The 27,031-nt window shown below is 38.9% G+C and overlaps 2 protein-coding genes and 1 pseudogene across 3 annotated transcripts in view; 2 read left to right on the plus strand and 1 right to left on the minus strand.

The window, feature by feature from the left end:
* Positions 1-26,392, plus strand: LOC306664278 (uncharacterized protein; the record flags this gene model as incomplete). The annotated part of the gene is made up of 6 exons (XM_079145119.1): positions 1-74; positions 3,980-4,365; positions 5,169-5,257; positions 8,502-8,628; positions 9,475-9,570; positions 23,764-26,392. The coding sequence occupies 6 exons, from the start codon at positions 1-3 to the stop codon at positions 25,338-25,340; spliced, it is 2,349 nt and encodes a 782-aa protein (XP_079001245.1). The 3' UTR covers positions 25,341-26,392.
* LOC306663696 (platelet-activating factor acetylhydrolase IB subunit alpha-like) overlaps positions 1-27,031 on the minus strand; it is a 428,586-nt pseudogene that overhangs the window by 365,330 nt on the left and 36,225 nt on the right. The gene's annotated exons all lie outside the window — the stretch shown is intronic.
* Positions 1-27,031, plus strand: part of ZNF879 (zinc finger protein 879) — a 261,034-nt gene that overhangs the window by 77,025 nt on the left and 156,978 nt on the right. The gene's annotated exons all lie outside the window — the stretch shown is intronic.

Here is a 27,031-nt window from a genome sequence, read left to right on the forward strand (position 1 = left end):
ATGACAGTAGCTGTCACTATTGTCCTCAGTATCATGTGGTTCAGAAAGGAAGAGCTGGATGGCCCAGGTGCAGGGTCAGTTGTCTTCCAGATCTATGTATGGGATGCCTAGGATTGCTGCCCCCTGGTCGTAGCCGGTGTGTCCATTAACGTCTCTCCTTAACACTTACAAGATCAGAAAACCAGGACCTACTGACAAAGGAGGCTTTACTCCACAGACATCTCTCCATCTTTATCCTGTGAGTTCTGCAGGATGGTGGTGGGGTTGGGCCAAAGCATCTGGAAATGTGTGGCAGGATCAGCACACAGTCTGGGGCAGAACTTCCCTAACTTCCTCCTGCAAGACCACCACTTCCCTCTCCATCTCCTTCCCCACACGCTTCTGCTATTCCTACTGGATGGGCAGCAGTTCACATGGGCCAGCCATGGGCTCCTGCAGGGCTTCCAGCATCTCTACCTGCAACCTAGAGTCCTGGCTTCATTCTCCAGCATTTTCTGAAGGTTCTTCAGCTCCTTGTTATCCTTCTTTACTCTGGAGACAAAGACTAATTAGTATCTTGCCCTACAAAAGAGGACATATCTTACCTACCTGACTGAAATGGATAGGCTCATCTAGCATCCAGGACTTCTGTCCTGTTGACTAATTCAAGGTTTTAGGACTTAATTATATCTGCCTAATTGCATCAGCAATTACAAATTGTCATTTGATTGGATCATCAATAGGTTGTTTCCTTTGACTGGATCATTCGAATCTAGGTTTTCTCAAAGGATTCTGAGCCCAACAGCTCCAATCACAAAATGAGCATTTGTTGAGTCTATACCAATGCACACTTATGATTTCTGAATATTAAGTCTATTTCTCCAAATAGGAGAACTGAAACCCAACTTCTACATAACTAACTGTGGAATTAGCAGATTTTCCTTCATTTTGGAATTAAAATATTTCAGGTGTTAAGGGACTTCTACATGAACAACAGTGATTGCTGTTTTTAGAATTCCATACTTTGAGAGATTAGGAGTGAGTTTTCATATTCCAATGAAGGGTATTGAAAACTCTACAACGAACATTGCTGCTCTTCTTCTTCTTCTTCTTCTTCTTCTTCTTTGTACCAGGGACTGAACATTCCCAACCCTTTTTATGTGTTGTTGTTGTTGTTGTTGTTGTTGTTGTTGTTTGAGACAGGGTCTCACAAATTGCTGAGGCTGGCTTTGAACTCATGATCCTCCTGCCTCAGCCTCCCCAGTCACTGGGATTACAGGCCTGAGCCACCATGCCCAGCTACAAATATCACTCTTTTCTTTTTTAATCTTTTTAAGATGTTGATAGAGCTTCATTTTATTCATTTATTTATATGTGCTGCTGAGAATAAAACCCAATGCCTTACATATTGCTAGGCAAGTGCTCTACCACTGAGTCACAACCCTGCCCCCAAACATCAGTCTTAATGATAAAATGTGAAAAGCTGAGATTAGTATTGAGACAAGAATGTCCTGTGTCACTACTTACGTTCAACATTCAATAGAAACTATACAATAAGGCAAGGAAAAGAAGTAAAATCCAGGATTGGAAAGGAAGAAACAAATTATCATTATTCACAGACAATATCAACAAACAAACATGACACAGAGTTTAATAATGGTACTGCCTGGATAGAAGATTAAATGCCAATTTCACATCCGGACAGGGAGCCTTTAAAGAGGTGATTCCAAGGCTGCATTCCACATGTTCTCTGTTGGAGTTGTAATTCACTTGTCATTTAGGAGACAGTCATTTCTGAGATCTTCTGGTGCCATCCCCAAAGTATGGATTGCTTTACTCCTATGGTGGGTGAGTGCTCAAGGACAGATAACTCTGTCTAGAATGAGGAAGAAAGATAATCCTGTTTACCCTGAGATTAGGGAGGGGAAGAGATTAGGGAAGAGCAGAGAGGGAGGAAGAGAAAGAAACATGTCTAAAAAATCCAGCTCTCCCTACAGAGTGGGAGAATATCTTTGCCATTCATACTTCAGATAGAGCACTAATTTCTAGAATGTATAAAGAACTCAAAAAACTCTACACCAAGAATACAAATAACCCAATCAACAAATGGGCTAAGGATATGAACAGACAGATCCACAAGCAATCAACAAACATATGAAAAAATGTTCACCATCTTTAGTAATAAGAGAAATGCAAATCAAAACTACACTAAGATTCCATCTCACCCCAATTTGAATGGCGATTATTAAGGATACAAGCAACAATAGGTGTTGGAGAAGATGTGAGGAGAAAGGTACACTCATACATTGCTGGTGGGGCTGAAAATTAGTGCAGCCACTCTGGAAAGCAGTGTGGAGATTCCTTAGAAAACTTGGAATAGACCCTCCATTTGACCCAGCTATCCCACTCCTTGGCCTATATCCAAAGGACTTAAAATCAGCATACTACAGAGATACAGCCACATCAATGTTCATAGCTGCTCAATTCACAATAGCCAGACTGTGGAACCAACCTAGATGCCCTTCGATTGATGAATGGATAAAGAAACTGTGGTATATATAGACAATGGAATATTACTCAGCTATAAAGAATAATAAAATTATGGCATCTGCAGGCAAATGGATGAAATTGGAGAATATCATGCTAAGTGAGATAAGCCAATCTCAAAAATACAAAAGGCGAATGATCTCACTGATAAGTGGATGATGACACATAATGGGGGGTAGGAGGGGGGCAAGCATGGAGGAAGGAGGGACTGTATAGAGGAAAAAGTGAGGTGGGAGGGGTGGGGGGAAGGAAAAAAATAACTGAGTGAATCAAACATCATTACTCTATGTAAATGTATGAACATGCAAATGGTATACTGTACTCCATGTACAAAGAGAAACAACATGTATCCCATTTGTTTACAATAAAAATAAATTTTAAAAAAAGATAATCCAAAAAATAAATCCGGCTCCTCTTCTCTTTCCACCCTTTCTAGCACGTGCCCTTTCTCTTTCCTTTCTCTTTTCCTCTCATTTTCTCTCTTACCATGCAGGGAGACACTCTGTTTGCTTAATAAACTCCCTTATGTGAAAAAAAAAAAAAAATCTGTTGCAGTGGCAGAGTAGCAAGGGCTATATTCAAAGCATAATGTAGACCACTGTTACAAATAGGAGACAGAAATAGCCATCCTTGTTTTGTTCCTGATTTTAGGAGAAAGATTTCATTCTTTTTAGCTGTGTTTTTAATATATGGCATGTTATTATGTTAAGGAAGATTCCTAGTTTATTTGTTTGTTTTTAATCATGAAAAGGTGTTGGGTTTTGTCAACTGATTTTACTACATTAGTTGAGATGATGATGTAGGGACTTTTCCCTTTTATTCTATTAATATGATGTATTACATTGATTTCCCAATGTTGAACCATTCTTCATTCTGGAAAGAAGTCCAGAAGGTTAAGGTATTTAATCTGCTTTAAATGCTGGATTGAGTTTGCTGCTATCTTGTTGAAGAATTTTGCATCTAAATTGATAAGGGATGTTGACCTTCTTTTTGCTTTTCCCCATAATATTTATCCTCTAAAATGCTATATAATATATATTCATGGCTTATTGTCTGCTTCCTATACCCTTAAGAAAATTCTCCAGGGCAATGAGCTTCCTTTTTATTGCTGAGTATTTTAAACCACTTCCAGTAGTTCTTGTCACATAGCAAGTGTTCTGTACCCATTAACTGAATAACTGCATGGGATATGGGTCTATTCCTGGCTATTATGTAGTGTCCTCACCATCATTTAGACAGATGCAGAGCTACAAGACAATGCCCACATGGAACCTCCCTTCCCTTCTGGAAGATCTCTGTAACCACGGTCCTGAAGTTCACGGAGGGTGTAAACAAACTCAAAAGCCCTTGGGGAAGCTCTGCTGGGGTCTGGGCACCCCACCGCAGGGCTCATCAGCAAAGACAAACAGAAAACTACACTTCCCAGAATCCTCAGGTGGACTACATTTCCCAGAGGCGTTAGCGGCCGTCCCTTCCCACTCCGGCCCTCCCTCCTGGACCTTCGGGACCGCGGAGTGTCTGCGACCGGGTTCCCGGCTGTAGAGCGGAGGTCGCTCGTTAGCGGGGTCGGGACGCCAGGCTGCTGGCGGGCGGGTCGGTTCCGGAGCCTCCCGCCTACGGAGCGCGGCCTGGCGAGGCATCGCCCCAGCAGCCCCGAGCCTGGGGAGGTGAGCAGCAAGGGCGGCGGGAGGCGGACCCGGGCCTCGGGAGGATGCGGCGCCCTGGCGTGGGGAACAGGCCTGCGAGGTGCGCGGAGAAGCCATTGTGGGACGGGCGACACCCCGGCGCCTATTGCCTGCCTCCACCAGCCGTCCTGTGACGTCGCCCCAGGCGTGTCAGGTGGGGCACTTGGCCCAGGTTTGCAGCTGTCCCACCTCCTGCTTCCCCAGGTCTGTCCACAGCGCGTTCCCTGCCCTGCCCTGCCCGTCGTTTGGGTTCGCTGCCGGCTTCCGTGAACTCGTGAGAAAATGCGCTTAGTCCCGATGGCCTCAGCTCTGTGCGGTGGTAGGCGTTGTGACCTGCTTAACCCAGGAGCGCGGTGCTCGACTCCCTGTTGGCACAGCCAGGACTAGTATCCAGGTCTTTGGTTTCAATGCCCACTTCCCGCCCCTTTCCATAGGAAAGTCACAGTTTTCCTTTTTCGGCAACAGTTTTCTCTAAAACTGTAAGCAAAGAAACTGGAAAAAGCTTGAGGTGAAGGGAAATTGCGCAGGGGGCGCCAGTGATATGAGAGCGAATGCTCAGGGCTCGGAATCCTGGTCCCTTCCTCACTGGCTGTGGGAACTGGAGCAGTTGGCCCCACTGTGTTCTTACTCTTCTGATCCATAAAATGGTGTGCTGGTAATGCTACCTGGTGATGTGGGACTAAATAATGTAAGGCTATTGGTGCCTGGCACTTGGTGAGGCTCAGTGAGTCCCTGCTGTGGTGGAGACCACCAGTCCCCCTTCTCCCAAGTCTTGCTTCTGAAAATTCTCAGAGCCATGAAGAATCAAGCCCTGGAAAAGGACACCAGCCCATGTCTCTGATCCTGTCCACTCCCAGCTCCTCCGACATTCCTCTAAAGGCACGTGGAGTCAGAATTGTTGATTCTGAGGGGTGCAAAGCTGAAGGTCTTCCTCGTGGTAACTTTTTCTTCTCTTAGATCTACCTTCTGGAGACAGCACCCATCTTGGCAGGGGAAGAGCCCCTAAAGAGAACATGGCTCCTGAGCAAAGGGAATCAAGGTCTCAGGTGAGGTCATTGCCATATCAGTTCTTAGTGGATGGATTTTCTTGTTGGTTGGTTGTTTTTTAATCCCTCTCAACTGAAGTTCTGTAACCAATACAAACTTCACTAGGTTTTGGAGTCCAAGTTCTTTGAATTTAGGGGAGCTGATGCACCTTTACGGGTGATAGATTTCTGTAGGGAATACTCCCCACACCCATATGAACACATGTCCAGTGCTCATTTTTTTCTTGATACTTTTATTCACTCATCTCAGTCTGCTGTGTGATCACTAATTTGACTGGTAAGATGCCATGTAACTTTATATCACTAGGGACAGAGTAAACATGCACAGCTTGATAAAATTCCTCTCTGGCCCTAAATGCTTCACTCATCCTTGTCTTCCTCCCTACCCTTAGCAAAATGTTTTTCTTTTTCTATTCAACCCTGAGCATCCTCTTGATATTTCTCCCAGGCTTCTCCAGCCCATAGTTTTAAATTTTTTCTCCCTCTCTACTCTGAAGATCAAGTGCTTTGCCTCTACCCTTCTGAAAACTGATCTCAACTTTCCATTTTCAGCCCTGTGTTGGGGGTATGGGGGAAGCACCCCATCCAGGTGACATGATCTTTGAACAAAGGATAGCTGTGTTGCAGGGGACACAGGAGGAGGGATCTCTTTCTCTGAGGGCAAAGAGGAGACTCCTCAGGAAGCACAAGGAGGGTCTGTGAGTTATTGATGGTGGAGAAATAGAGCATGCAGTAGTTAGAAAGTGGGACTTTCAAGCCAGATAGCCAGATTTTAACTGGCCTTGGGCAAAAATAATTCCACCTCTCAGTGCCTCAGTTTCCTCACCAATAAAATAAATAGCAACCATGCCTTCCTCCTTGTGTAGGTGAGAGGAAGACATGAGTTAGTGCATAGAAAGTGTTTAGATCAGGGTGGAACACATGGTAACAGCTCATTGTGTGTGGTTATTGTGGTAGCTGAATGATACTATGTTAATAAAAATATTAATGTTAATAGATAGAAAGGGCTATACAGTGTTTCCAGGACCCAGAAAATACTGCCCTTTCTCTGCTCATCATCATCTGTCTCTAATACTTGATGTTTATTGATTGTCTGGCATGTTTACATTTGTTATTGTTTTCACAACAGCACAGCAGTTAGTGTCCCCGTTTTACATACATATGAGGAAACCAAGGTTCACAAACCCAAGTTTGTGACACAATCCATTCTTGGACCATCTAGCTTCTAGTACATCTTTCAGAACATGGACCCAGGCATATATTACCAGGGCACTTTAGTAATATGGAATTATCTTTGGACCAACAAGCATCATGGGATTTGATTTTCTCAGGCAACAACCAGTACCTGCCATTGTGTATTTGAGCTGTTCTGTATTCTTTAAGCCTTTCCTATTCCATTCCCCCAGAGCCAGGTTACTCTCCTGCCCAGAACCTATTCTATCCCCATGTGTGAGTGAATCTCCTACCACATCTCATTCCTGCCTGCTGCCCATGTGTCAGTACCACACAGTTTGATGTGTAAAAGATCGAAGAGAGTACTGGGTTCACAGTTGGAAACTTTAGTTATGGTTTTGCTGCTGCCACCAGGAAAACATGTGACCTGGAGTTTGGGCTGCCCTGAATCTTATTCTCCTTGTTTCTAAAGCGGACATTGAACCAGGAGATGGCATATGGTCCTGCTACATAGCTTTTTGTTTTCATCGTGCATTATTTCATGCATTTTTCTTGTCTGCTAATTGTATTATTAAATTCTTTGAGGGCAAAGATTCTGTATTATATTCCTTCCATATATCATTAAATTATCTTTTTATTATATGCTCATCAGAAAAAGCTCAGAGAATAAATATGTATATGAGCAGAAAAATTCAGTTTCTTATGTTATAATCTCACCACACTATTCTGATACCAGGAGTGTGGTAGTTTTTCATCACTCACCAAGTAAGGAATGCTGCAGTGGTGGACCCCAACTGAGCATCCTCTAATTCAGTGTGATTCTGACTTTGTCTACCTGGAGGTAGTATGAGATCCCACGGGTTGAGGGCTCAGTCCCACAAGACTATCTTCTACTTCAGATCCCAGTTGCAAGTCTGGGCCTCCAGTACTGTCTACAAATTGGGGTTCCCATGACCCCTTCTTTGACTTGATTAATTTACTTGATCAGTTCACGGAACTCAGGGAAACACATTTACCAGTTTACTATAAAAAGTATTACAAAGGATTACAGATGAAAACGTACACAGTGTAAGGTATGGGACAGAGATACAGAGCTTCCACACCCTCTCTGGGTGTGCCAGTCTCCAGGAACCTCCATATATTCAGCTTTCAGATTCTGAATTCTGCCATTTTGTTTTTTATGCAGACTACTTTGTGTAGGCACATTGATAAATCATTGACCCACTTAATCTTCAGCCCCTATCCTGATGCTATCCAGAGCCTCCAGCCATGGTCAGCTTGTCACTGCAACTAGGAGCAGGACTAGAGAAGGGTCAGGTGGAAGTTGTGTGCTTCACAGTGTTTTTTCTAGGGCTTACACATTGCCCTCCTATTATATTACTCTGTGGGCAAGAACATGGGACATGGGCCAAGGGCCAAGGGCCAAGGCAGACTTATCCTCTCTGTACCTTTGTTTTTTCCTTATGTTTAGTGAGGACAATGGTAGTTCCTTCTTCATAGGATTGTGGTGAACATCAAATAGATTATACACAGAAGATTAACATAAAGCTCTCAGAGCAGTTCTTGGCCCATAGAAATCATTTAATATCTGGAAGTTATATTAATTTTCATAATTGCTAGCCTTGAGCTTAAGACAACACTACCTTATTTTACTTAGTGTGTAGCATTTAGGTTATTTCCACCATGATAAATATCATTATGCTTGCAATTTTGTGCACTCTTCTTTATAGTACAAATATGGTAATTGATGAGTTAAGAAGATATACATTTCTAAGCTTTTTAATAGGTATTATCAAATCTTCATCAGAAGGATTATTCTCATTAACACTTTCACTGATTACATTAATCCTTCTATACACCTCTCATAGTAGTTAACGCAAGACCAGGTTCCTACTTCCTGCTGCTCTGTTTTTGTCACTGGATGAATATTCATTAAACGAATGAATGCCCTCTTGAGAACCTTGAATAGTATCAGCAGAATTTCATGGTAGCCTGTTTACCTTCATTTCCACCATTTACACACTGTGCGAAGGCTGGTCCTAGGTGAACTTGAGTGGCTTGTTCTTAACAGGTATCAGTAACATTTGAGGATGTGGCTGTGCTCTTTACTCGGGATGAGTGGAGAAAGCTGGATCCTTCTCAGAGAAGCTTGTATCGGGAGGTGATGCTGGAGAACTATAGTAACCTGACCTCACTGGGTAAGGAAATGCCCTGTGGACACAGTTCAGAAATGGGGAGATCTCAGCACTTGATTCCCTGAATAAAAGCTGGGAGTCATCAAAAAAGTTTAGCTGAATTTTGCCTTAGGATTATTCAAATCTGATCTCCATAAATATTGAAACCCAGGAGTGAAGGGGGTTGGTGTTGATTATCCACCTCCATCAATACAGTTTCACATTAGAAATTCCTTCACAGTTGAGGCAACATTTTCCTATGAGTTTTTAAATTTATTTTTTATTGTAAGTGGACACAGTACCTTTATTTTATTTATTCATTGTTTTATGTGGTGCTGAAGATCAAACCCTCACATGTGCTAGGCGAGTGCACCCCAGCCCTTTCCTGTGATTTTTTTTGTGGTCTGCTCATCCCTGAGCAGAGGCACATCTCAGCCTTCCTCACTAAACTACCACTTCCCCTCCCTGCTTCTCTTTTCCAGCTAGATGAACACTATTAACACTGTCTCTGAAAAGAAATCAGACAGTGTTTTGTTTTGTTTTTTACTTTAAACAAGGTACTTGGTACATAATCTTTCCCATAGATACCTGCTTATAAGTTTTAATTCAGTCCATATATCTAACATTTTCTATAGAAAGCTGAATCTTCCTGTTTATCATATTTCCCTTACATACAATGAATTTTACCAAAATCTTGTTCTATAAATCACTTACTTTTTACTTAACACATCCTTAACATCTTTGGGGTATATCCTAAGCATCCCATAGAAGATCTTTGTATCATTCTCAGATGTAGGATATTATGTATCAAAATATGACCAAGTCTTTTTACTTACGTGTGTACTTACTTTTTATTTTGTCTGTGAGCAGGACCCCCATTTACCAAACCAAAGGTGATCTCCCTGTTGCAGCAAGGAGAAGATCCCTGGAAGTTAGAGAAAGAAAGTCCTGGAGACTCCTCTCTCGGTAAGTGGGCAGATTCAGGCACCCAGGATTCACTATAGGCTGGTTGAGAAGAGAGTACAGCTTGGAGTGTTGGTTGGGAAACTTCCTTTAGGGATCTCAGGCCTCAAGAATTGATGGGGGAGAAAATGGCCTTACAACATGGAATCCAAAAAGAAGCTCCCCTTCTAACAGCAGTTAGAGTAACTTCTTCAGCACAGGAAATGAATAAGAATATCAATGGTCAGACTTATTCAAACACAGGAACCATACATGGAGGCATATTAATGAGCATCATCAAGGCCTATTTCAGTTATAAAAGACCTTGAGGCACCCCTGTGGGAACACTTCCAGCCAACTCCTTTGTCCCAGAGGTAGCAAACCTAAGGGTGGGGGTGAATCCAAATGGAAGTTAGAGGAAGAAGATGGGGGTCAACCCAGATGGAAAGGAAGACAAGAGCCTTGATACTCTGTCAAGGCCTATTTTACATACATTGTGCTCCATTCTCTTGACCAGAACCATATATAAACTTCTAAAATGGCACACCAATATGGGTTTTTCTGCTATTGGTATTTCCCCCATGGCAGGACTCTTCTTGCTTAACTAAATCCTGCTCTATTTACTCTTTTTTTTTTTTTTTTTTTCTTTTTATTTTTTTTTATTGTAAACAAATGGGATACATCTTGTTTCTCTGATTGTACATGAAGTAGAGGCATACCATTTGTGTAATCATACATTTACATAGAGTAATAGTTTTCGACTCATTCTATTATTTTTCTCTCCCCCCCCACCCTTCCCACCCCTCTTTTCCCTCTATACAGTCCCTCCTTCCTCCATTCTTGCCCCCCTCCTACCACCCATTATGTGTCATCATCCACTTATCAGCGAGATCATTTGTCCTTTGGTTTTTTGAGATTGGCTTATCTCACTTAGCATGATATTCTCCAATTTCATCCATTTGCCTGCAAATGCCATAATTTTATTATACTTTAAGACTGAATAATTTTCCATTGTATATATATTTATGTACCACAGTTACTTTATCCATTTGTCAATTGAGGGGCATCTAGGTTGGTTCCACAATCTAGCTATTGTGAACTGAGCAGCTACGAACATTGATGTGGCTATATCTCTGTAGTATGCTGATTTTAAGTCCTTTGGGTATAGGCCGAGGAGTGGGATAGCTGGGTCAAATGGTAGATCCATTCCAAGTTTTCTAAGGAATCTCCACACTGCTTTCCAGAGTGGCTGCACTAATTTTCAGCCCCACCAGCAATGTGTAAGTGTACCTTTTTCCCCACATCCTCACCAACACCTATTGTTGCTTGTATTCTTGATAATCGCCATTCAAATTGGGGTGAGATGGAATCTTTGGCTGGTTTTGATTTGCATTTCTCTTACTACTAGAGATGTTGAACATTTTTTCATATATCTGTTGATTGCTTGTAGATTTTCTTCTGTGAGGTGTCTGTTCATTTCCTTAGCCCATTTGTTGATTGGGTTATTTGTATTCTTGGTGTAGAGTTTTTTGAGTTCTTTATACATTCTGGAAATCAGTGCTCTATCTGAAGTATGAGTGGCAAAGATTTTCTCCCACTCTGTAGGCTCTCTCTTCGCATTGCTGATAGTTTCCTTTGCTGAGAGAAAGCTTTTTAGTTTGAATCTATCCCAGTGGTTGATTCTAGCTTTTATTTCTTGTGCTGTGGGAGTCCTGTTAAGGAAGTCTGGTCCTAGACCAACAAGGTGAAGATTTGGACCTACTTTTTCTTCTATAATCTGCAGGGTCTCTGGTCTGATTCCGAGGTCCTTAATCCATTTTGAGTTTAGTTTCGTGCATGGTGAGAGATATGGGTTTAGTTTCATTCTGTTGCATATGGATTTCCAATTCTCCCAGCACCATTTGTTGAAGAGGCTATCTTTTCTCCATTGCATATTTTTGGCCCCTTTGTCTAGTATGAGAAAATTGTATTTATTTGGGTTTGTGTCCGTGTCCTCTATTCTGTACCATTGATCTGCCTGTCTATTTTGGTACCAATTCCATGCTGTTTTTGTTACTATTGCTTTGTAGTATAGTTGAAGTTCTGGTATTGCGATACCCCCTGCTTCACTCTTTCTGCTAAGAATTGCTTTAGCTATTCTGGGTTTCTTATTTTTCCAGATGAATTTCATGATTGCTTGCTCTATTTCTGTGAGGTACGTCATTGTGATTTTAATTGGAATTGCATTGAATCTGTATAGCACTTTGGGTAGTATGGCCATTTTGACAATATTAATTCTGCCTATCTAAGAACATGTGAGATCTTTCCATCTTCTAAGGTTTTCTTTCTTTCTTTAGTGTTCTGTAGTTCTCATTGTAGAGGTCTTTCATCTCTTTGGTTAGACTGATTCCCAAGTATTTTATTTTTTTCAAGGCTATTGTGAATGGGGTACTTTTCCTAACTTCTCTTTCTGAGGATTCATCACTTATGAATAAAAAAGCATTAGATTTATGAGCATTGATTTTATATCCCGCTACTTTATTGAATTCACTTATGAGTTCTAAAAGTTTTCTGGTCAAATTTCCAGGTTCCTCTAAATATATAATCATGTCATCAGCAAATAGGGATAGTTTGAGTTCTTTTCCTATTCATATTCCTTTAATTTCTTTGGTCCGTCTAATTGCTCTGGCTAAAGTTTTAAGGACAATGTTGAATAGAAGTGGTGAAAGAGTACATCCCTGTCTTGTTCCCATATTTAAAGGGAATGGTTTCAGTTTTTCTCCATTAAGAATGATGTTGACACCTTTGTTAGTATTAGAAAATTGTATTTATTTGGGTTTGTGTCCATGTCCTCTATTCTGTACCATTGATCTACCTGTCTATTTTGGTGCCAATACCATGCCGTTTTTGTTACTATTGCTTTGTAGTATAGTTGAAGTTCCGGTATTGCGATACCCACTGTTTCATTCTTCCTGCTAAGGATTGCTTTAGCTATTCTGGGTTTCTTATTCTTCCAGATGAATGTCATGATTGCTTGATCTATTTCTGTAAGGTACATCATTGTGATTTTAATTGGAATTGCATTGAATCTGTATAGCACTTTTGGTAGTGTGGCCATCTTGACAATATTAATTCTGCCTATCCAAGAACATGGGAGATCTTTCCATCTTCTAAGGTCTTCCTCAATGTCTTTCTTCAATGTTTTGTAGTTTTCATTGTAGAGATTTTTTACCTCTTTGGTTAGATTGATTCCCAAGTATTTGATTTTTTTTTTTTGAGGCTATTGCAAATGGAGTTGTTTTCCTCATTTCCCTTTTAGATGTTTCATCGCTTGCGTATAAAAATGCTTTAGATTTATGCATGTTGATTTTATAGCCTATTTTGCTGAATTCATTGATGAGGTCTAGAAGTTTTCTGGAGGAGTTTTTTGGATCCACTAAATGTAGAATCATGTCATCAGCAAATAGTGACAGCTTAAGTTCCTCTTTTCCTATTTGTATCCCATTAATTTCTTTAGTCTGCCTAATTACTTGGGCTAGAGTTTCAAGGACAATGTTGAATAGAAGTGGTGAAAGAGGACATCCCTGTCTTGTTCCCATTTTTAAAGGGAATGGTTTCAGTTTTTCTCCATTAAGAATGATGTTGGTTATGGGCTTAGCATAAATAGCTTTTACAATGTTCAGGTATGTTCCTACTGTCCCTATTTTTTCTAGTGTTTTGAGCATGAAGGGGTGTTGTATTTTGTCAAATACTTTTTCTATGTCAATTGAAATAACCATATGATTCTTATGCTTAAGTCTATTGATATGATGGATTACATTTATTGATTTACGGATGTTAAACCATCCTTGTATTCCAGGGATGAACCCCACTTGATCGTGGTGCACAATTTTCTTAAAATGTTTTTGGATACGGTTTGTCAATATTTTGTTAAGGATCTTTGCATCTATATTCATCAAGGATATTGGTCTAAAATCTTCTTTCCTTGATATGTCTTTGCCTGATTTGGGTATGAGGGTGATACTAGCTTCATAGAATGAGTTTGGTAGGGTTCCCTCCTTTTCTATTTCCTGGAATACTTTGAGAAGTATTGGAATGAGTTCTTTGAAGGTCTTGTAGAACTCGGCTGAGAATCCGTCTGGTCCTGGGCTTTTCTTGGATGGTAGATTTTTAATGGCTTCTTCTATTTCATTGCTTGATATTGATCTGTTTAAATTGTGTATGTCCTCCTGGTTCAGTTTGGGAGGAGCATATGCAGGTGCTCTTTCAGCTTATTGGTATTATCATTCATTGCCTGCATTTGCTCTCTTATCTTATCCTTTGCTTCGCGAATCATCTTAATCATGTATAATCTGAAGTCCTTTTCTGACATTTCTTCTAACATACTGTTATTGGATTCTATTACTATAGAATCTAGATTTGTTTGGATCATTTTCTTCCCTTGTTTTTTCATGTTGTTCATGTATCTTCCCCTCTAGCGCTGCAGATCTGGGGTATTGCAGATTTTCCCCTATAGGCTTATAGTGGCCCTATAGGTTTCCAAAACCCTTTCTTTAAGGGGAGATCAATATTAGCAGTGCCCAATTCAGACACTATGCAATCCTAGACCAAATAGCCCCTATGGGAACAATAACGTCATGTAAATAAGGGAGAAAGCGACTCTGAGGGAACAGGTAAACAGAAGGAAAAGAAAGCAAGAAACGTAAAGAAATAAAAACTTAAATTTTTTTTTTAAAAAAGGAGAAAAAAGAAAATCTACTGTATAATAGACATATACTAATGAAACCTCCCAGTGTTCAGTAGCCTGATGTATGAGAGGTGCCTGACAATGAGCTTCAAGCCTCCAGCAGGCATCTCGGGATGGGATTTGCCCCACCCGAACATCGGAGCTAGGCTTTCAGGATTATCCAAGATGGCCGCTCTGGCTTCGAAATGTATTGGCAAATGGGGAGCTGCAGCTCAGGGGTGGACGTGGTCAGCTGGAGGTCCTGGAGACAGGATGCAGTTGGTCCGGCAATGGTCCTGGAGGTCGGGTGTGTTTGGTGTGGTTGTGGGATCCAGGAGGCCGGGTGCAATCAGTTGGTCTGGGGTCCCGGTGATAGGATGCAGTCAATTGGTCTGGGGGTCCTGGCGGCAGGGAGCAGTCAGTTGATGTGAGGGCCCCAGAGGCAGGGAGTGATCGGTTGGACTGAGGGATCCTAGAGATGGGACTCGGTCAGTCTGGCCAGGGGTGCTGTAGGGCCTGGCTGTTGTCTGAAAATGGCGGCCTCTTCTTGTTATTTCTGATAAGGGCTGTGTTTTCATGTATTCATTCAGCTCCCCGCTCCTCAGCTCTGTACAGCTGCCCTTGATGGAAAACTGTTAGCACATTACTGAGTGAAAGCGGTGGGCGACTAGAGTTGTTTTTGCTCCATTCCTCTTAAGGGATGGCCCTCCTTTCTTTCCTCAAAGGTGTATGTCAGGGCTGGGGTTGTGGCTCAGTGGTGGAGCACTTGCCTGGCGTGTGTGAGGCACCAGGTTCGATTCTCAGCACCACATATAAATAAATGAATAAAATAAAGGTCTATCAACATCTAAAAAGATATTTAAAGATAAAAAAAAGGAGTATGTCAGATGGGAGTCCTAGGGGACCTGATGTGAGTTCAGCCATGCTGTATCCCAAGCAAGGCTGCCATCCACCTTGACTCTAGTAACCTCAGAATATCCCTTCCTGACAAGAGCTCACGCCCCAGGAGCACAGTTGAAGGACCTGGATGTTCTTTGAAGTACCTCAGATTATTAACTGTGGACCAGAACTAAAATCCTAACCCTTGAACAGGCAGTAGCAAAAAAAACTCATGCTCCCAGAGCAGAACTCCCTAGAACCTCCAGTTACCACAAAATATACGAAATTATTTTCACTTCAGAACTATTCACAAAGAGGAAAAAATCAAAACAAACTTGAAGAAAAACAACATGCGACATCCCTGGGTTTGTAAGTTTTACATTGAGAGATGGAAGGACGTGGCTTGGAGTGTCTGCATCTCTCATTTGGCTCTCTTGGTTAAGAAATGAGCCCAAAGCATAAGCACTTGAGGTTGTACTTTTCTGGAATAGATATACTAAGAACAATGGGGTTAAACCAACTTGTCCATCTCTTAAGTTTGGTTCATACCCAAACGTGAAAATATTTTGTAAGTTCTTTTTTTTTAAATTCCAGAAATAATAATAATAATTAATTCCTTCCAATGATATCCTCTAACTGATATCCTCTATGAAGTTTGCTGGGGCAGCATTGCCATGAAGGAAGCAAATGTCCCAATTTCTTCAAGGCGTCACAGGGTTCAATAGCAACCCCAGTGAAATAGCCTGTAATGGTTTTAAAGTGACTGTTCTTACAAGGCCAAAGAGAGTACGCGGTACTCAGCAGCCCTTTTTAATTTCTGTGAGTGTTGTTCCTGTCCTCCTATCCTCCAACAAAGACCAGTAAACAGGCCCTGTACTTCCCTTCCTACCACCACATCTCCTTGTAGCTGCCAGAAGGATCTATTTAAAAAGAAAATCATGCTGTATTATTCCCATGCACAAAATCCCTAGTGGCTTCCACCAGAAGGAGCACAATCCAGAGTCCTCATCACAACCGTCAGAGATCTTATTCTGGCCCCAGCTATCTCTTCACCTTTATCTCCTCTCACCCTGCCCTTCATTTGAGAGCCCTAACCATGCTGACTGCCACCTCAGGGCCTCTGCATTTTTTTCTCTTTTTGGAGACCATTCTTTCTGTTGACCCCAAGTCCAGATAACTTACTTCTTTGTGTTTGCAGGGGTTTCTCAGATAGTGCTTCTAAAACAACTCTCCATTTCTCCACATTTTTATCCTCTTAGTATGCTTTGTTTTCCTTCTGCATGCTATTAATATTTTAGTATTATTAATGATCTTTTGCTTCCTTTGCATCATAGGCTACCTTATGCAGTGTTTTCCTGTTTCATTCCCTTTTCTCCAATACAACACCTGGGTGGCTGGCCAGGATAGGCCTCCACTTACACAGTGAATGCAGGAATGACTTACACTAGATTACTGGTGATGGGACACCAATCCAGAAACAGTTGGGAGATAAAAGCAGCAGGTCTTGGATCATATATGGAAAATAGGTGAAATGAAGTTATCGGGGATTCTTGCTTGGTTTCTGGCTTTTTCTTGGATAGACAGTGCTATCATTCAAGGAGTTGATACTATCTGGAAGGAGGTCTAATTTGAAAGATGGAAATTTATGCTTTTTTGGTGGGGGGTCATTTTACTTTTTTAAAAAAAAGTTTATTTTGAGGCAGTTGATTATATGCAGTTATAAAAAGTGGTGCAGAGGGATTCCATATCCTTTATACCCAGTTCTAAAACCATAGTATAACATTGTATCACAACCAAGATATCGACATTGATACCATGAAGAAATGAAGATACTGAAAAATTCCTCAGTCCCCACAAGGATTCCTCCTCATACCTTTTTTAGACACACCTATTTCCTTCTTGTTTATTGTCCCTATTCCCCATCTTCTCTCAACCTTAATCCCTAATAACTAGGTGTTCTCTATTTGTATAATTTTGTCCTTTCAAAACTGCTATATGTGGCTGGGGATGTAACTCTATGGTAGAGCACTTACCTAGCATGCATGTGGCTCTAGGTTCAATCCCCAATACCACAAAAAAGAAAAAAAAAAAAGAAAAGAAAAGAAAAGCCATATAATTGGGATAATGCAGTGTTTACAGCCTTTGGGGTTAGCTCCCCACACATGCACTTAGCATCATTCTCTGGAGATTCATCCATGTGGTATGTGCATCAGTACTTTATTCCTTCTGATCGCCGAGTAGAATATCATGGAATGGCTATGTTACAGTTTGTAGAACCATTCCCTTGTCAAAGGACATCCAGTTTGGGGCAGTTACTAATAAAGCTGCTATAAACATTTATGTACAGGTTTTTACACAAAAGTACATAAGTTTTTATTTTTTGTCCAAGAGTGCAATTGTTAGGTCATAATGGTAGTTGAATGTTTAGATTTTTGTTTTGTTTTGTTTAATTTTTTTATTTTTACAGACTCCATTTTGATTCATTGTACACAAATGGGGTACAACTTTTCATTTTTGTGGTTGTACACAAGGTAGATTCTCACCATTCATGTAATCATAAATATATGTAGGGTAATACTGTCTGTTTCATTCTACTATCTTTCCATCCTCCACCCCCTCCCACCCCATTTTCCTCTACACCATACAAAGTTCCTTCATTCTTCTCTTCCCCCAGCCACCCCCCGCCCCCGCATTATGTATCATCATCTACGTATCAGAGGAAACATTCGGCCTTTGGGTTTTTGGGCTTGGCCTGTTTCACTTAGCATAATATTTTCCAACTTCACCCATTTACCAGCAAATGTCATAATTTTATTTTTCTTTATGGCCAAGTAATATTTCATTGTGTATAGTTTTGAAAGACATGGTAAATTGTGTTGAGAATGGCTGTGCCATTTTATGTTCCACTAGCAACATGTGAGTAATGCAGTTTTGCTGCATATTTGCTAACATTTTACCACATCGCTACTTTTTATTTTAGCCATTTTGATGAGAATATGGTGAAATACATAGAGATTTTCATTTGTATGTTCCGAGTGTCTGTTGATGTTGAACTCAACATATTTCCATGTGCTTATTTGCCATTTGTATATCTTCTTTGGTAAAATATCTGTTCATCTTTTTTGTCCACTTTGTAATTAAGTTGTTTGGGGATTTTGTTTAATTGTTTTACTGTCGAGTTTGAGAATTCTTATTTTCCTAATAGTAGTAATTTTTCAGTTGTATAGTTTGCAAATATTTTCTTTAAGTCTGTAGTTTGCCTTTTCATCCTGTTAACTGAGCCTTTTGTAGAACAAAAGTGTTAATTTTGATGAGGTTAAATTTATCAGTGTTTCCTTTTATGAATTGTCCTTTTGGTATCAAGTGTAAAAACTGCCTGTTCTTACATCTGGAAGATTTTCTTGTTTGTTTGTTTTTTCTTAAAAGTGTTAAAATTTTACATTTTACATTTATATTCATGACCCTTCCTAAATTTTTTAAATTATTATTAAATGTGAGATTATGTTGAGGTTTTGTTTTTTTGTTTTTTGGGTTTTTTTTTGCTTTTTTTTTTTTTTTTTTTTGCTGTGTACATTCAATTGAACCAGCATTATTTGTTGAAGAAGCTATTTTTCCTCCACAGAATTCGTTAGTATCTTTGTCACAAAGCAGTTAGACATATTTGGTAGGATATCTATTTCTGGGTTTTCTTTTCTATCTAGTTGATCTATATGTCTGTTCCTCTGCCAACACCATACAGTGTTGATCACTATAGCTGTATGTAGGCCTTATTGTATATAGTGGTTGCTCTCAGTATATTATTTTCCAAAATTGTTTTAGCTCTTCTAGTTTCTTTGCTTTCTTATACAAATTGTGGAATAATGTCTACAAAGAAAAAAATTTTTTTTGCTTGGATTTTGGAAGGAATTACAGTAAGCCCATATATCCATTTGGGGGCATTTTAGATATTTATTATGGTGAATGTTCTAATCCATGCACATGGCATGTCTACTTCTTTAGTTTTTTAAATTTTTCATTGGTGTTTTGTAATTTTTATCATGTGAGTGCTACATGTGTTTTGTTAAATTCACTTGCAAGTGTTTTTGAACAATTATAAATGTTCATAGTTTTAATTTTAGTGCCCACTTGTTCATTGCTATTATGTAGAAATATAATTGATTTTTCTATGTTAATAGAAGGTTGTCCCTGCAATCTTCCTTGTAGGTAATGTATTATAGATTTCTTAGGATTTTTAACATAGTTACCTACAAGTAGGGACAGTTTCTTCCTTTATGATATATACACACATATGCGTGTGTACGTGTCTTTTATTTTCTTGCCAATTACACTGAATAAGAATGGTAAAAGCAAGTCAGGACTAATGGCACATGCTTATAATCCCAGTAATTCAGGAGACTGAGGCAAGAGGATCACAAATTTGAGGCCAGCCTGGCCCTGTCTCAAATAAAAATAAAAATAGCTAGGAATGTAACTCTGTGGTAGAGTACCCTTAGGTTCAATCCCCAGTAACCCCTCCTCCCACACCCCCCCCCCCCCCGAAAAAAAAGTGGTAATAGCAGACATTCTTACCTTGCTCCCAATTTTAAGGGAAAGCATTCAATGTTTCACCAGTAAGTATATTAGCTATCAGTGTTTACAGATGTCCTTAATTTGAGAAACTTCTCTGTTCTCAATTTTGGGGATTTTATATGGTTATATCATAAATGCTGGTTGGATTTTGTCAATTTTTTGTTGTTGGGGTTTTTGTTTTTGTTTTGTTTTGTTTTGTTTTGTTTTTTTGGGTCCGGAGATTGAGCCCAGACCCAACCACAGAGCTATATACCCAGCCATTTTTATACTTTATTTAGAGACAGGATCTCACTGAGTTGCTTAGGGTCTTGCAAAATTGCTAAAGCTGGCTTTGAACTCCTACCTCAGCCTCTGGGGCCACTGGGATTATAGGTATGCATCACCATACCTGGCTGGATTTTGTCAAATGTTTTTTTATACATTAATTGAATAATGTTATTTTAACATTAATAGAATAATGTTATCTTGATTTTTTTGCTCATTAGTATTGTTGAATACTTTCTTTTTTTTTTTTTAATGTTGAATCAGCCTCACAACACTGGAATAAGCACACTTAGTCATGGTCTATAATTCTTTTTATATATTGCTGGGTTGTTTGCTCATATTTTGTTAAGGATTTTTACATTTATATTCATAAGAGAAGTGGTCTGTGGATGTTTTTTATTATACTGTAATAGTCATATCAGAGTAATGTTAGCTTCATAAAGTGAATTAGGAAGTGTTCCCTGTGCTGATATATGTGCAACAGAGGATGTCACTGTGACAATGTATATTACATTGTAACACTGTAACAATGTACATTGTTATAATTGTTACACTATAACGATGCAAATTCCAGATGTATAAAAATAGAATATTTAAGCCAGGTTCTGGGGCTTATGCCTATAATCCCAGTGGCTTGGGAGGCTGAGGCAGGAGGATCGCAAATTCAAAACCAGCCTCAGCAATTTAGTGAGGCCCTAAGCAACTCAGCAAAACCCTGTCTCTAAATAAAATACACTAAAGGGCTGGGGATGTGGCTCAATGTTAAGCACCCCTGGGTTCAATCCCCAATACTAAAATAATAATAATAATACTAATATCAATAACAACAATAATAGAATATTTTAAAATCAGATTTATCCCAATTGTCCCTTAGTGAAATTGGGTTAGTATATCAACACAATGAAATTTTATACAGCCATGAAAAAAGAAATGAGAGATAGACCTCTGTAAACTCCCCTAGGGGAATCTGGATCCCTAGAATCTCCATCTCCAGAATATATTATGAAGGGGATAAATATATTATGAATATGTTATGAAGGAGGAAATGCAGAACAGTGTGTATCACACCTTTATATAAGAAACAGGAATGATACACATCTCTAATTACAAGGTAAATACAAAAAAAGAGGACAAAGATAAATATATTTTTTTCTGAAGGCACCTTGTGTATAGTTTTTAAACTGGAAGTATGAAAATGTCTTATATGATTGTGAAATGATTAAATAATAAAGAAATCCCCAAAATTGGAGAACAAAATGAAACATGAACCTCATTGTGGGGTTCAAGTTAGTGGCTTAAACAGAGAAGAATCACTTCAAGTGTCTTTAAAATACTGCAATTTAGCTCAATTTCACAGTGGAGTAATAAAGACAAAAAGAATTGCCAACAAATGTTAAAATGTTAAATTGTTCTTTTTTTTTTTTAACCAGGAATTGAACTCAGGGATACTCAACCACTGAGCCACATCCCCACCCCTATTTTGTATTTTATTTAGAGAGAGGATCTAACTGAGTTGCTTAGCACCTTACCCTTGCTGAGGCTCACTTTGAAATCATGATGCTCCTGCCTCAGCCTCCCTCCCGAGCCACTGGGATTACTGTGCCTACTGTGTGCACTACTGTGCCTGGCTTAAATTGTTCTTAATTATCATTTTTAGCAATAATAGTTATGGTTATTTTGAAATTATAATGTAGATTATAGGGAAAACAAATGTATAGTTTAGTTCATATTAGAATCCCATTTTTAACACAAGACAAAAGAGATGCAAATATAAAATAAAATAAGATAGGTGCAAGACCTATAATACTAAATTTGAATTGAAAATATCAGAAGGACTTTACTCCTATTGCAAGGAAGGATAGACACAAGGAGATAATATAATGAATCCCCATGTGTCTATCACCTGTTTCAACAGTTATCAACTCATGGTCTTTTTTTTTTTTTTTTTTTTTTTTTTCATTGATACTAGTGGTTCTGTACTAGGGGCTCTTATGTCATTTGCCAATGTCTTGAAAGACTTTTGCTTATGATAACCTGTGTAGGAGCGTTGTATGAAGAAGGCACTACTGGATTCTAGTGGTAGATGCCATATATTCTGCTAAAAACCCTACAATATGCAGAACAGCTCCTTGTAATAAAGAATGATCTGGTCCAGAATGTCAGCTGAGCTGAGAAATCCTTATCTTTAATTGCTGCCTTTATTCACATAGTTTTATAACAGTTTTTTCTATCCAGGAATAGGAGAGGTCATCCCGTTTTTTTCAGGTATACTTTAGTCTTTCAAGATAGTTATATTTCTTGTATAACTTTTTAATATTTCTTGTAAATGTATTCCTCTAATTCCTTGTAAATGTAAATAGTCTTTTTTTTTTTTTTTTTTTTTTTTTTAGTATGTCAGTTTCACATGCTGCTGCTTCACTGAATAAGTTTTATCCATTGATTCTGTGGGATTTTTCAGGCTTAGTGCTATATCATCAACAACTGGAGGTAGTTTTACTTACCTTTTACTCATCCTTATGTCTCTTAATTGATTTCTTGTGTCTGGCTGTGTTAATACTTCTAGTACAGCATTGAATAGTAGGGGAAATAACGGATGTTCTTACCTTGTTTTTCATTATATTGGAAATACCTCCAGTGTTTCTTCACTATGTAAGTTACTAGCTTTAGGGCTGAAGTGTGTGAACTGTACCACAATGTGGAAATATCCCTTCTTTTCCTGTTTCTTTGACTGTATTATCTGTAATGCAGGATTTCGTTGAAGGCTTTCTTGGCATCTATAGATATATAATAAAAAATATATATAATAAGATAATAATAAGAGTTGTGTATCATTTAATGATGTTTTGGTCAATGATGGGCCACAACAGTGGTCCCATAAGATTATTTTACAAAGTGGGAAATTTAATTTCTTATCTAGTAACATCATAGCCATTGTACTTTTTTTTTTTTGGGGGGGGCAATATTGGGGTTTGAACCCAGGGAGGCTGCACCACTGAGCTGTACTCCCAGCCCTTTTTATTTAGTTATTTATTTTGAGACAGGGTCTTGCTAAGATACTGAGGCTGTCCTTCAACTTGCAATCCTTCTGCCTTAACCTCCCAAGTCCTAGTAATGCAGGCATGTGCCTCCACTCCCAGCTTTGGATTATTATTTTACAGTGTGCTTTTAGTTGTGAAAATAGAAAAGTTTAAGTAGGCTGTGGTACCCTGGCAGCAACCTCATCATCTCATGTTTACCACATCAACAGGTCACATCAAGTGATTAACCTGTACCATCTAGGTTATTATTAAGAGACACATGATTCTGTTGTTATAAGGGCTACAATAAAGGAAAGGCATAGATTGCTGAGGCTCAGAGTTGTGAAAAGGTGCAAAGAGCAGTTAACATTTGTACTTAATCTGACTGCTCCAGAGGAGTTTGACATATAAGAAAGAGAGTCAAGACATTGAGGATTAGAAATAATTTCAGAAGTAAGGTAATGTACAGCTCCATCATAGGCTTTAGATACCAAACTACATTGCCCAGTTCATATGCCTCTTCTAGTCCCTTCCTCCATTCCCCTTTATCACTCTTAACACACGTGCCCTGTGTAAACAAGCTTACACCTTGGCTTTTGTTTTTCTCTAGTACTTCTGCCACCATCCATTATTATTTTATGTGTCATTTTCCTGTTTTTCCCTTTTGCTTGTGTCTTTTAGACATGTAGCAAACCCTTATTTAGATATCACTAACATTCCCTCTGTAAATCTAGTCTCAAACACATCAATTGTTGGCAACTTCTTTCTTTTCTTTTTTTTCAGGATGTAAGAACAGTCTTCAAACCACAAAGTCAACTCAAACTAAAGAGTACATATTTCAAGGGCTGAGGAGGAAAAGACTAAAAAGGGATGAACCCTGGGATGTCATATCAGAAAAACCCTATATACCTGAAAATAGGTTAAAAAGACAGCAAGACAACAATGAAAGTTTAAAAATATTTTCAGTTACGCATAAGAAAATCCTTACTGTAGACAGAAACCATAAAAATTTGGAATTTGGCCAAAACTTCAGCCTGAAATCAGTCATGTTTAAAAAACAAAGGATTGCTAGAGAAAGAACACCCTTAAAATATGAAATACAAAGAAATAGTTTCAAACAGAATGCAAATTTACTTAACCAACCCAAAAGCAAGACAGCAGAGAAACGCTATAAGTGTAATACATGTGAAAAAGCTTTCATTCACAATTCATCCCTTCGTAAACATCTGAAAAATCACACTGGAGAGAAATTATTTAAATGTAAAGAATGTTTGAAAGCTTTCAGCCAAAGTTCAGGTCTTATTCAACATCAAAGAACTCATACTGGAGAGAAACCCTACATATGTAAAGAATGCGGGAAAGCCTTCAGTCATAGTGCATCCCTTTGTAAGCACCTAAGAACCCATACTGTGGAAAAATCCTATAGATGTAAAGAATGCGGTAAATCCTTTAGCCGAAGATCAGGCCTTTTTATGCATCAAAAAATTCATGCTCGAGAAAATCCCAATAGATATAATCCAGGTAGGAAGCCATCCACATCTCTCCCGGGGTGTCAGAGAATTCATCCCAGAAAGAAGTCCTATTTGTGTAGTGAATGTGGCAACACCTTTAAGTCTAGTTCATCTCTTCGTTATCATCAGAGAATTCACACTGGAGAGAAACCTTTCAAATGCAGTGAATGTGGGAGAGCCTTCAGTCAGAGTGCATCACTTATTCAACATGAACGAATTCACACCGGCGAAAAACCCTATAGATGTAATCAGTGTGGAAAAGGCTTCACTTCTATTTCGCGACTCAATAGACATCGAATAATTCATACTGGAGAGAAATTATATAATTGTAATGAATGTGGCAAGGCCTTAAGTTCCCATTCAACACTTATCATTCATGAGAGAATTCACACTGGAGAGAAACCATGTAAATGTAAAGTGTGTGGGAAAGCCTTCAGGCAGAGTTCAGCTCTCATTCAGCATCAGAGAATGCATACCGGAGAAAGACCCTACAAATGCAATGAGTGTGGGAAAACATTCAGGTGTAACTCATCTCTTAGTAATCATCAGAGAATCCATACTGGAGAGAAACCCTATCAGTGTGGGGAATGTGGGATGTCATTTGGCCAAAGTGCAGCTCTTATTCAACATCAGAGGATTCATACAGGAGAAAAACCCTTTAAATGTAATACATGTGGGAAAACTTTTAGACAAAGCTCTTCACTTATTGCACACCAAAGAATTCATACTGGAGAGAAACCGTATGAGTGTAATGCATGTGGGAAACTCTTTAGCCAGAGGTCATCCCTTACAAATCATTATAAAATTCACATTGAAGAGGACTCCTTGAAAGCAGATATGCATGTGTAAAAGCCTTAAACCAAAGTTTCTCAGAGAATACATACTTGAGATTGACTTATTGAACATTAGGAATATGAAAAAACTATTTTAATAGAGTCTTCATCCAATATTAAATTCCAAGGATTAAACCTATGTAATAATTATGTATGTAATAATTATGAGGAAATTTTTCATACCTGTCATTCGCTTTTTTTCTTTTTAGCCATACTGGGGATTGAACCCAGGGGTGCTCTACTACTGAGCTATATCTCCAGCCCTTTTTATTTTTAATTTTGAGACAAGGTCTCACTACATTGCCCAGTCTGGCCTTGAACTTGGCAGTCCTCCTGCCTCAACCTCCCAAGTCGGTGAAATTACACAGGTATGCCACTGAGACTGTCTTGTCGTTGACTCTTTAAAATGTCCTCACAGACATTTCACAGTTGCAGACGTAATAGTAGCCATTTATAAGATAAAAGGTGGGTTTTTTTTCAACCCTGTCTTTATCAACATAATACAAGATCTGCAACATGTAAATATGAAAAAAAAAAATCTGGGTTCAGGGGTGCTGAGATTCTCACTAGAATGGCAACTGTATAAACTACTAGCATATTTATTACAACTAACACTTTTATAGGAAAGGAAAGAATTGATCTTAAAAATATATGCATTTTTAGAGCAAAGGACCAAATAAAAGAAGAAAACAAACTATGAGCTACCTCTGAGTGTCTGTAATTCACCTTTTCCTAACGTATTGTCAAATTTTTGCATGGTTTTCATTAAAAAAGAGAAAAATACCTGTTCCTTTTTTGGTTTTGGTAACTTATAAACTATACCTAAAAGACTTAAATTTTCTACACAATTCCTAATTTTGTTTACAGAATCATTTTTCTTTGTTGCTTTGAGATCACATTTATTATGAAGCCATACTTGCTATACTCTGAACAGTGATGCTAGATAATTTAAGAACTTTAGTTTGTTTTGACAATCATGTCAAGTTTAGAGCTGTACTTCTCAATTGTTTGGAAAAAATTCAATATTTAGAAGAAACTATTACCAGTGGCAAAGTCTTGAAAAGGAATCACTTCATGAAGTAGAAGTTTATTGTCCTCATTTGAGGTTTTCTAGTTTTTACAATTTCAGACTGCAAAAGAAAAAAAAAAAAAAACGAACTTTGGAAGTGGTTTACATGGTAAACATTTGTTTATGCCTAGGCTTGGGCCAGGTTCTATCCTAGACACTAGAAATTGTATGGATGAAAGAAATAGGCCCTCTTCAATGAGTCATTAACTGAGAGGGATAGGAAATTGGGAGTTAAAGGAAGCAGCAAATGAAAAATTATAGGTGGGTTTTCACAAAGAACCAGGTAAGTAGTGATGATACTATGTTGCAGAACAAACTTAGAGGTTTACAGGAGATTACAGAGAAAAGGATTGAAGACTCACCAAGGGAGCCTGCAGAGACCAGAGATAATGTCCCAGAGACATTAATATCTGTGCCCAGAATTAGAATAATAGCAGCAATTCTTCAGAAGGTGAAATGAGTGTTCTAAATAGGGGAAACCACAAGCAAAGACGTGGCATGGCACAGTTGTAGAGAATCTTTTATAAGAAGTGATGAGATATGAATCTTAAAAAGAAAGCAGAAGTGAGACAGCAAAACGTCTTATTTACCATATTGTAAGTAGTTTGGATTTTACCCTGAAATTTATGGCATCAATT

Source organism: Sciurus vulgaris, assembly GCF_902686455.1.
Source record: "Sciurus vulgaris genome assembly, chromosome: 6".
Classification (NCBI taxonomy): Eukaryota; Metazoa; Chordata; class Mammalia; order Rodentia; family Sciuridae; genus Sciurus; species Sciurus vulgaris.